The sequence below is a fragment of the Peromyscus leucopus genome, chromosome 1 (assembly GCF_004664715.2).
Source record: "Peromyscus leucopus breed LL Stock chromosome 1, UCI_PerLeu_2.1, whole genome shotgun sequence".
NCBI classification, from domain to species: Eukaryota; Metazoa; Chordata; class Mammalia; order Rodentia; family Cricetidae; genus Peromyscus; species Peromyscus leucopus.
In genome coordinates, this window is record NC_051063.1 from 82265679 (window position 1) to 82277921 (window position 12243).

General features: G+C 47.4%; 1 protein-coding gene across 2 annotated transcripts in view; it reads right to left on the reverse strand.

The window, feature by feature from the left end:
* Window positions 1-12243, reverse strand: part of Prkcb (protein kinase C beta) — a 333907-nt gene that overhangs the window by 156971 nt on the left and 164693 nt on the right. For both annotated transcript variants that reach the window (XM_028867864.1, XM_028867863.2), the window contains exons 4-5: window positions 7373-7484; window positions 6535-6663 (exon numbers count right to left, since the gene is read on the reverse strand). In XM_028867864.1, coding sequence (XP_028723697.1) covers window positions 6535-6663; window positions 7373-7484 — 241 coding nt within the window. The remainder of the gene's footprint in view (window positions 1-6534; window positions 6664-7372; window positions 7485-12243) is intronic.

Sequence of the window (12243 nt, forward strand, 5' to 3'; positions counted from 1 at the left end):
CTGTAATGAGCAAAGGGTTGGCTCTCCAGTCCTGTCCTGCTGTGTGTGGAGACCTCTGCTGGGCCTCAGAGCCCAGTTGTGTGGCATGTCCCCTTCCTTACAGACAATGATGGTACTGTGGTTTTCAGACTGTATCTCCACCGCATGGGCGTGCGTGCGTGCGTGCGTGCATGTCTGACTAAACTCAAAGTCTTGCAAATACCAGGCAAATTGTCACTACTGAACTATATTCCCAGCTCACGTTCTGGACTATTCTAGAACAATTACACTTAATTATTAGGCACATGTGTGAGTATACGTATGTGTAGGTACGTATGCACATGTCATACACAGCACAAGTTTGGAGGACATAGGACAGGATGTGGTCAATTCTCCCCTTCCATCATGCAAATCCTAGGGATGCAATGCTGGTGCCAGGCTTTCAAAACAAGCATTTTTACGCACTGAGCCATCTTGTCACGTATGCATGCCCCTATACCCTAGGCCCTCCTTTTCTATTTTGAGACACGTTCTCAAACTTTTCTAGTCTTGAACTCATCCTGTAGCCCAGTTAGGCCCCGAGCTTGTGATCCTCTGCCTCAGTTTACAGAAATAAGGCACCATGCCTGGCTCAAAGGGCAACATCGCCTTTTAAAAGGGACGTGCTATGGACAAATGGTTTTGGAGTCAGAGACTGCCCCCTTGTGGTCGTGAGCAGCTACTTCATGGTCATTTTCAAAAATAACATCCTGAAGTTCATGTCTGGCTGGGTAGTATTTTAGAATATTAACCCAGGTGGATTTTTTCCTTCACCACACTTCCCATTTCCCCCTCCTCTGTTTCAAGCAAGCAGTCATCTCAAAGGAAGTAGGTGTCTGAGCAGAAAGTAAATACAACCTGTAGGTCCTCAAATACCCACAGTTTAGGAGGTTTGAGGAATAACACACGTTAAAGAGAGAGCTTTGTAGACACAGTGCCTGGAAAGCACACAACTGAAGTCAGTTCTAACTTGGCAAGAGGATGGAGAGCCTGGCTGTGTCATGGAAGGACAAGGCTGAGGAAGACACCCCAGCAACCTCAGGGAACTGGAAAGGCCTCGGGTTGTGACATCTGTTTAGGCAAAGAGGCCTAACTCATCTCCTGTTATAATAGAAAACTCCAGAATATGCTTGAAAAATAGTGGAAACCCAATGCCTAACAATGTAACAACTGGGAGATCAAGTGAATGGATAAACATCTATGGACTCTAATTTCTGATGGCCTGGGGGAGGGGAGCCACACTGTAAGTAATAACTTATATTACTGATAAGGTGAGTAATAACACCATCCCCAATCCCTTTTCACTGCATGCCTCAGTCTGCCCTGTGGAAAAGATCTGCATAGTAAGTGCTCAGCAAACCTAGCTCACACTATTGTCTCATTCATCCCTTTGCCCCATCTAGATAACAGCCATACCATAAGAGGCTTAACTCAGTCATGGCTTCCCATCAGGACCTTCAGAGCCCTCTGGAGTTCCCATCGTACCATCACAAGACTCACCACACAGAAGTCTGTGTCTACCTTTCCTGATAGCCTATGAGACCTTTCAAGGCAGAGGCCAAATTTCATGCATCCTTGGAGCCAATCTAGTACTTGGGTCCTTTATGAATGGATGGACCAATGGATGGATGGATGGGTGGGTGGGTGGATAGATGGGTGGGTGGGTGGGTGGATGGGTTGGTGGGTGGATAGATGAATGGTTGGGTGGGTGGATGGATGGATGGACCAATGGATGGATGGATGGATGGATGGATGGATGGATGGATGGATGGGTGGATGGATGGGTGGATGGATGGATGGACCGATGGATAGACTGATGGATGGATAGATGGATGAATGGATGGATGCGTGGGTGGGTGGGTGGGTGGATGGATGGATGGATGGATGCATGGATGCATGGATGGATGGATGGATGGGTGGATGGGTGGATGGACAGATGGATGGATGGATGGATGAATAAATGAACTCCTGGAGAGCTATCTCACCTACTACCTATAGCAACTGTAAACACCTAATCACCCCAACTACTTCCCCATCTCCCACACATCCCTTAGGCATAGTGTACACCCTGGTATGCTCTCAGGTCTTTGAATCTTGTCCTACCACATTGACCTTAGAAGGAAGACACCTTCATGGAACCCTATGTAAAGGACCCCCAGGGTTTTGGTTTTGTTTTTATTTTGCTTTGTTTTACTCTTTCCATCTTGCTAAGAGTCCTTGTGTTGACAGATACTTTGCAGATGTGATTATATGCACAGGATCAAGTCGGCCAAAATCCCAGCACGGAAGACACAGGGGCTTATGAAGCTCCACCTCTTAGCTGAGGAGCCACTAGCAATTGATGGCTCTGGGGGAGAGACGGCCATTTTCCTCCAGGGATGTGGCCTTGGAGAGGCTACGGTTCATCAGGGGGTGGCATTACAGCCAGGCACAGACAGGCAGCACAGAGTGGACTCGGTGGATTGTTTTTGTTTGTTTTTTTAGAGCACCTGAAGTTGAGAAGAAAAAGTAGGGGTGAGGCTATAGGGGAGAAGAACTGGATGGGCAGGAATGGAGTGGACTTAATCAAAGCACAGTCCATGAATGTATAAAATTGTCAAGTTAAAAGAAAATGTGGCCAAACTTAATGCAACCCATTGCTTTGTATACTAACCTGAAACTTAATTTAGAAAAGAATACAGCCATAATGTATGAGATGGGAATGCCAGTTCTGTCTATGGGAAGATAATGATTCAAACAAGGTTGAGTAATATATTGTTACTAACATATTGCTGTATAATAAATATATCGTCATCCAGACTTTTAACTTCAGGCTCATCACATGACTCTGATCTAGTCTTATGACATGGTGTTGTCTTCTCTCATAAGGTCACTGGCACAACAATGTCACCATGGCTTCCTATGTTTCTAGAAGTGCCACTGCTCTGCGTCTTTACATATTTCAGAGAACAAGATGGTTGTGGGTCCAAGAGGTAGACCCTGATCCCATGATCACTTGCTATTGACATTGGATGAGACACTGAGGATTGTTTGTGTGCTCAACTTTCTTAGAAGAAGAATAGTGTGAGACAGAATATCTGCTGATTTCAACTTCAGAAGACACCGGTGCAAGGATCATCTGTGGGGGCCTCACATCTAACAGGACCCTTGATGGTGTTCTGATTCCACAGATGTGTAATGATGTCAACCTTGCCAGAGGCTGGGGATGGGTCATGAACCAAAAGAAAAGACCTTCTCTTCCCATATGGGGCTAAAGGCAGAAAGTAATCAAACCCAACACAAAACTTGAACTGTCCAAGTTCAAGTTCACTATATCATGAGGGACTAAGGCATGGGAAGGTCAGGGGTTAAAATCAGTTGAGCCCTGCAGAAGAGTTAAATGCTCAGAGAAGAAAACATGGCAAAGACAAGCATGCACAGGACCACCATCTAGAGGATTCTTGGGGAGATGGGAGATGGACAGTGGCACCACCGTGTCAGATCTGGAGAGACTGGGGACAGACGGTGGCACCACAGGGTCAGATCTGGATGTTCTGAAGATGTTAGGAACTCCACTGGTGGGGCCAGGAAAAGAACTGGCCAGATTTCCATTCTGATCATGGTCTACAAAAATAGATAAACAACTTGAGTTTCTGTAGCCAGGGGAGATCGAAACCTCCATACCCAGGGAGAGGCTGGATTTCTGAATAGCCTGTGACGCCCAGCTCTGATATCGGTGTCCCAGGCTGGCAGCTAAAGGAAGGTTCTAATCCTACAAATGCTTACTGCCGAGGAGGCCCCAGGCAACCTTTCACTCTAGTACTAGAATCAATAAACAAGGCCATGCTGAGCACAGCCTGGGCCAGGCCTGGGAAAGAGATATTAGCAGGGCACAGTGACACAGTGGCCCAGATGTGAACTCCTGCTCTGTCTGAGACATTGACCAAACTGTGCAGCTTTGCCAAGTCTGAGTCTCTCCTTGCCTGTGAGGGCAATAACACCAGTCCATCGAGCAATCTCACAGCCCACAATTAGAAGAAAGACACAGACACCACTAAATGCTTGCAGCTATTTAATTAATGTTATCATGGCCCTGGTGATGGAAAACTCCACCTGAACTCTAAGGGAGCCCCATCTTTTCTATCTTCCATTATTAAGTTGGATTGTGGTCCCCAAAATCCTAAGTCCAAGCCTGCATCCTGGCACCTGTGACCATGACCTTATATAGACATGGGATCTCTATGGATGTGCTCAAGTGAGGATGAGGTCATACTGGGTTGCGATGGGCTGCAATCCAATGGCTGGCATCCTAACTCAGCAGATGCAGAGCGAAAAACACATACAGCAATAGAGCCAAGGAACCCCAAAAACCATTAGCATCCAGCAGAGTGTAGACCAGAGTCCCTGGGAGCCCTGCACAAGGAATAACACTCCTGATCGTGGGCCTAGAGCTCCCGCCTCCAGGACTCTGCAAGAGTAAAAGTTGGTGGTACTTTGTTGCTGTGGCCCTAGAAAAGAAATGTCACAGATGTATCCCAGGACTGCTTGAGAGTCATTGGCATGGTTAAGCAGAACATCTGACCTTTCACTTTAAAGGATCCTGTAGCCCCCAATCATCACAAAGACTCCCCAAGGGATGCCCCTGAGAGCTGCTGTTGCTAAGTCAGAAGGGAAATAAATGGGGAATTGAGCAAAGGAACAGATGTGAGCTAAAACAGTAACTTGGTACATACAGGAAGGTGCTTCTTTCGAGTCAAATGGACCTAGCCTGGGAAATGTGGGCACCTGCTGAACCTGTCTCCTGATGGGTAGAAGGAAAATGCTCACCTCCTTGGGGTATTGCGGTATTTAAACAAGATGTCACCTGTAAGCACTTTCACATAATGATGAACATGTTACATAATGTTCAAAAGCCCTGTGTATGTTAGCTACCATTTTGGTATCACTGGTGGTGAGAAGTCTGAGAAGTATCTTTTTTCCATCTCAGTTGTCACATTCATAAAATGAACATAACAGATTCTTGGCAAGACAGTCTTGAGGATTGAAAGGGATCTAAACACACTATAAATGTACTGCCCATGGTAACTGTTTTTGAACCACTAGGTGGCAGCAGAGCCTCAGTTTTGTCTCTCAGGTACTGGAGGCTGGGTAATCAATGGTAAGGGGATGGGGCGGACTTCCCTTGAACTTGGTACTATCTCTGTGCCTCACCCCCATCCCACAAGCATCCCACTGAGAAGAAACAGCTGCTTCCTCCTTGGCTTCTCCTTGAAAGAAAAAGCCTCTTGATAAAACCACCTTCTCTAAGAACTCACTAGGCTTCCCAAATGGCCCCTTACCAAAAGGAGTTATATTTTACAGGGATATTTTTCAACTTTTATATGGTTTAGGCAAACCCCTGGCCAAGCCAGGGCTCAGTACTAAATGCTACTAAACCATCCTGGGGTCTCAGAATCAGGCTAACTTACAAAATCAGTTCCTTCCGTGATGAAATGGCGATGCCTTGTTTACACAAATTAGTTACATAAGTTTGTGTCACAAGCCTGGGAGACACAATTCCTTCAAATTTTCATGTCGTTGTGTCTAGTTTTGTGCATGACTAGTGGGTAAATACCTGGCAGTCCAGTCCAGATGAATTCCTATGCTGTTTGTGCATCATGAATGATCACTATGGAAAGTCAGTCGGACCCTCCTTTCTGGCCCTTATGCATTCCAACCCTCAGCAAATTGTACTGTTTCTCCTTCTACGCAATGGTCCAGAAACACAGTAAGTATGCAGAATATTGGCGTGATCAGCATAGCTCCTATCAGGTTAAAAAAAATCAACTACACAGAAGGCCCCACAGAGTTCCCTAAAGTGCACAGACCTTCCTTTCCTCTTCAAGACATACATTCTTCCAAATTTGGTGCTGGTCATCAAGACTCTATGTTCCCATTGGAAAAGTCTGGGGAGGAAGCAAGTATGCCTTCTCGGCTATCTGAATAAGGGCACAGGGACGTTCCAGGAGACACACACAGACAGGACAAATAGGAGACAGAAAGCGGAATCTGTGAAATGACAAGTCCTTTGAGTGTCCTCAGTACAAGGAAATCACAGATGCTCAGACGGTGCAGAGATGTGTGAAAATTACCTTGAATTGAACATTCTATATTGTACATGTGTCAAAATACACTATGACCACAAATATATACAATTATTATTTTTCAATTACACATTCTTTTTTATTTTCTTTTTTTCCTTTTCCTTTCTTTCTTTTTCTTCTTCTTCTTTTTTTTTTTTTTTTAAGAAAGAAGCCTGGAGGGCTCAGGTGGCCCTTCAGCAGCTGAGGCCAGCACAAGGTGCTGAGAACGTGGCATTGAGGGTCCACAGTCTGAGGATTTCACCATTGAAAAGGGCCACGCTGGGAGCGGGAGCAGAGCGGCAGCACCACGCCCCTCGACGCACCTGTAACCTGCCTGTACACTATCCTTCCCTCCCCCCATCATCAGGGCACACAGGGGCTCCGTCTCCAGTGCAGCAGCCCCGGGGCCACCTACCGACAACGATGAGGACCTCTCTGTCGATGTGAGCCTGGATGTAGATGCGGCCGCGGCGTTCTGTGTGGTCGGTGCCACAGAGGCTGGGGACATTCATCACGCAGCGCTTGTGGACGTTCATCATACAGGCTGTGGGGGCAGAAAGAAGGGAACGTGGCTCAGGCTGGTCCAGGGTGGCCCAGGCTGGGGGCTTCCTGTTCCCCCACCTGGGAGCCAGTTGCCCCTAGCAGAGGACAAACCACCTTGCCAGCATCACATCAAAAGGACTTCTCCTAATCTTTCTCACAACCCTGACGGATGAAAGAAATTGAACGTGGCCATCCTCCCTGAAGGCCAAGGGTATAGTCTGAAGCTGGTGCCTCCATACTTCTATTCCCCAGTGATTCTGAAGCCCCGACTCAACTGCCCAGTGCACCACTTCTATAAGTGAGGGAAGATGTGGAGGTGGCCATGTAGAGGACACAGCCACATCCGCCCTGGTGGACCCTACAGGAATGCTTACATAATGTTGTCAAACTGCCCCATGTTTAACATCAGCAGGAACCCGGACTTAAGTGTGACATCTCCCAATTTTAAAATATTGACATATAATAATTTGAGTTTCCTGGAGAGTGGGTACAACAGGGAGGTGACTTATAGGAAGTGTTCTGCAAGGGTATGAGCTGACCCACCTTGTTATGGAGAGGAGAGCTCAGTACAGGGCAATAGATAACAGTGCCGGTCTTCCCCAGGGGTCAGGAGGACACAGTGCAGACTTGGACCCTAAGCCATTAGGATGGAAGCCTTTCCTGTGGCTGTTCCCCATGGGCAGACATCCCCCGGGAGACCAAATACTTACTGTCACATTTCATGCCCTGGTGGATGAGTCCATACAGCAGAGATCCGCAGTGGTCACAAAAGGTGGGGCTAGAGTAGGTGTGGATCTTAAACTTGTGTTTGCTCCGGGGGTCCTAAGACCAAGAGAAACAAAGAGGCCGCTGTCAGTGAGGGGAGCCAAGGACTAAGCCTGCACTGAAGCCACTGGAGAACTCCTCAAGGACTGAACTGGGTCCTGCTGTGCCTGTGGGGACCATCGCTGGAGCACTGTGCGCAGACTCAGCACTAGACAAGTGGTGTCAGATGGATGAGTACATTGTAAGACAGACCATTGGTCAAACTCCATCTCCAAAAGGCGTTCACAAGCCCAACCTGCCAATCCCAGCGTTCCACAGGCCCCCTGCTCCTATCTCCTCCCATCTCTTTATTCTCCAAACAGTCTTCTGGAGTGATCTAAGCCCAAGTCTAACCACAAAGCATTCCCAGGTCATTTGACAGTTCCTGGCCCGCTAGGGAACAAACTTCAAAGTCCAGAGGATAGTCTGCAAGCTGTGGCAGAGAGCGTGGGCTTCCATCCCTCCCGCTCACAGGAGAGCCCTTGAATCGTAGCAGAGGACAAGCTGCGCCCTAGAGACTGGACTTCTAGCTTCCTGCGTAGCTTGGTGTGGCCATGGGACTAGATTGTGACCAATGGGAAGTATAAACTTCCGGATCATTTCATTAAAAGGAGCATGGATGTGCCTCCTGGCTCTTTTTTTTTCCCTCCTCACTGGCTGGAAGGTGAGAAAATGTAGGTGATGACCTTGAACTAAACTTGGAGCCATACAGAGAAGAAAAAGGCAGTCTAATGGCCTTGGATGTTCTCTTTTGAGCTTGATGCCTGAGAGAAAACCTCATTTCTGTCTTACTCGGGTCCCCATATCTGGAGGTCTACGTACTTATTAATAGGTATTGATTACAGTCACTAACATGGTCCCTTAACTAATAAGCATTAGTGCTGGCAATGTGGTGTAGAGGAGACAGGGCCGGACTTCAGAGCATAACCCAGCTGGCAGTGTGGTGTAGAGGAGACAGGGCCGGACTTCAGAGCATAACCCATCTGGCAGTGTGGTGTAGAGGAGACAGGGCCGGGCTTCGGAGCATAACCCAGTGCTGTTTTTCTGTTATTTCACCTCCTTCTGCTTCAGCTTCCTTGTCCATAAAATGTATATAATGACAGTGTTAAGACTATCATTACAGTCTAAGACTGTTGGGAGGAATAAATGGATTAACCTGTGTGGCGAGCAGCGCGCCTGCACACAGTGAGCACTGAGTATAAGCACCACACAGTTATTAGTGCTTCTCTACTGTGTGCATTCATACACACATACAGCGCGAGGTGCATGGTGTGTTCTCAGTCCTCAGACTGTGTTCACACACCCCCATGACACCCTCCCTCCCTCTCTGCTCTGCGTGTCGTGTCCTTCCTTCCTCAGAGACCCTCTTTCCAACCCCAGGGCAAAGCTGTTTCATCCTAGAATCAGTACACGGCTGAAGTTAATTCCACTCCAGGGTTGATGGGATGCCTAGTCGCTGCAGCCCGCGGTCCCTCTCTACCTCCAGCCGTTCATCTCGTCACATGACTTCCTGATACAGGGGCAGGTGCCTCCTTAAAATGTATATGCTACTTACAGACAGAATGTGAACAAGTAAGCAAATACATATAAGAAGTATGCATTGTTTTTCAAGTGGTGAGTGGCTTGTCCAAGGAGACTCTTCTAATTTAAAAACTAGCCCATGCACCTATTTAAATCTGAAAAACTAAAATCGATGATATCAAGGTATCAGGGCTGGTAAGAACACACTGGGCATTTCCGTACAGTTGGGAGGGTTGGGAGTGATATGGGATGGGTTTGACAGTTACTTTCAAAGCTGAACACATCCTTATCATAGATGACCTATCTCTGAGTCCCAGCTGAAATGAAAACATGTCTATCAACCCCGCTCCCTTTTTTTTTTCCAAGACAGGGTTTCTCTGTGTAGCTTTGCACCTTTCCTGGATCACTTATGTGGCTGGGTGGTGGTGGTGCACACCTTTAATCCCAGCACTCAAGAGACAGAAGCAGAGGCAGAGGCAGGTGAATCTCTGTGAGTTCCAGGCCAGCCTGGTCTACAAAGTGATTTCTAGGATAGCCAGGGCTACACAGAGAAACCTTGTCTTGAAAAACAAAAACAAGAAAGGAAAAATAAAAGAAAACCCACATGTGAAGTTACATGATCGCTCTGTTAACAATGGCTCAAAACCCAGAAATAACCCAGATGTCCCCCAGTGTGTGAACGGGTAAGGGGTGATGCATCTTCGCTTTTGGTCCCTTCTGGGCTTTTTGATATACTGACCTTGAAACAGTCAAGACTTGTGTTTCAGTTGGGGTTTGACTTCCCTAAGCCTACCTTGTGTATAAAGCAAGACTCCCCAGGAACTTCCCGAGCTCTATTTTAGGCTTTAAAGCAAATCCCAATGATCTGGGCTCATATACTATTCTCAGCAATACGGAATAAACTACTGACCACCAACATCATCCGTGAGTCTCAGAAGCATATGTGAAGAAAGACTTCGGGCACAGAGGACTCCATGCTAAATAATCTTGTTTATATGATGGTCTAGAAAAGTCAAAAGGAGGGACACAAAAGGCAGATCCGTGTTTATTAAGAGCCCAGTATGGGGAGAAGGCTGGGTGGCATTTGGGAATAAATTTAGTGAGTGGAATCGTCACTATACCAACTGGGTGGATTTTATTATGTATAATAACATGATTCTGTAGCCTGGAAAAACTGTGCCTTGGGGCTAGGGAGATGGTGGGTAAAGCCCTTGCCACACAAGCCCGTGGACTGGAAATCAGATCCCGGCACTCATGTAGAAGCCAGTGGCTGTGGCAGTCTACCTACAATGCCAGCCCTCCTCAAGCAGCAGCGGGGGATCGCTGGAGCAAGCTGGCCAGCTAAACTAGGCAGAACTGGTGAACTCTAGGTTCATCGAGAGGACCGACCAGGCCTCAATGTATAGGTGGAGAGTGATGGAAAAAGACACCGGACATCAACCTCTGGCCTGCATAAGCACCTGCACACGTGCGCCTACACACATGCAAACATCTGTGCACACATAAACATGTATTTTAATAAGGTTCATTCAAAGTTTCTCAGCCATGTGGGTTTCTGCGCCCTGGATCATCGTAATGAGTTACAGGTCTTTTGGTGACATTACAACCCTCTGTCATTATTGGCCCTACGGAGTCCTGAATGGCCAAGTCTGAAAGACTGTGTCCACTCTGCTTTGAGCAGCAGGACCAGCAGAGCCCAGATTGTGCTCAAGGACCCCAGTAGCCACCTGTCCCTCTCAACGTCTCAGATGTTACTCTAGTAACAAATGCAGAAGTTGGACACCATCTTAAGAAAACTAAAGCTCACAATTGGGAGCTTAACTCCATTACTGGGCCAAGAAACTATGTCACACGCTGAGTTCCTAAGGAAGAGTCCCGTCTCTGCTCTAGAACACTCCCCACTGTGCCCTCTTGAGCATCTCCCTTAACAATGGAAAAGGAGTACTTCAACCCCACCCCAAAGCAACCCCTATGCATGAGCAATATCAGCCTGTGGGCTTCTCCCCCAACCCCCTTACCTAACCTCTAAGGAGCGGGAGAGCTAAGCTGATCGGTGATTGGTCCTGTCCCAGTGGGTGGAGTAGGTGCATGGGACTAACATGCAAGCTGTCATTGTAACCCTCTTTCAGGAGGCTGCCGGGTCCAGACCCCATGGCTGGCCCTAAAACAGTTGGTGTGAGCGGCTGAGGCAAGCTAAACTCCAAAGTCAAGGTCAAGCTATCTCTTTTCTTTTGGCTCTTGAGGTCCTTTCTGGGCTTTTTGATATGTCATAAAGGTCAGGACTTAGGCTCCAGGTAGGGTTTGACGTTCCTTAGGTCTTAGGTATAAAACGCGAGTCCCCAGGGGCTTCCTCGGCTCTCTTTTAAGACTGAGCGAATCTCAACTAATTGTGGACTACTCCTGTTGGTTTTGCAGTTTTCTCCATATCAGTGTCCTCTCAGGAGACCTCCAGGAGAAGCCAAGCATTTCTGACCAAGTGAGATCGAGGCCTGGCATACATTTTCAACCATAGGGGGCAGCAGCTGGCCCATGGAAGAAGACAGGGAAGGAGACCATGGCTACTGAGTGTGTGTAGGCTGGGGTGCCTCCATCACTGTCTCTAGTCCTCAGGACATGCCACACAGAAGGTGTTTTTTGCTCCAATGACAAAATGGACCCAGATTAAAGAGTAACTTCATGTGAGGTGAGCATGCTTGTGTGTGTGTGTGTGTGTGTTTGTGTGTGTGTGTGTATGTATATTGCATAGGTGTGCATATGCATGGGTGTGCTTGTGCAGGTCAGTAGTCAATATGAGGTATCTTCCTCAATCACTCTTCACATTATACTTGGAGGCAGCCTATCTGTCCTGGTTAGCTTTTTGTCAATGACACAAACTACAGTTATCTAGAAAGAAGAAACTGTTGAGCAAATGCCTCCATCAGATTGCCTGTAGGCAGGTCTGGGAGGCATTTTCTTGATTTATGATTGATGTGGGGGGCGTCCAGTTCACTGTGGGCAGTGCCACCACCCCTAAGCAAGTGGTCCTGAGATGTATAAGAAAGCAGGCTGAGCAAGCCAGGGGGATCAAGTATCGTTCCTTCATGGCCTCTGCTTCAGTTCCTGCCTCCAGGTTCCTGCCATGAGTTCTTGACCTGACTTCCCATGATGACGGTTTGCAACTTCCAAGGTGAAGTAAACCCTCCTCCCTCAAGTTACTTTTGGTCATGATCTCTATTACAGCCATAGAAAGCAAACTACGACAGTCCCTCACTGAACC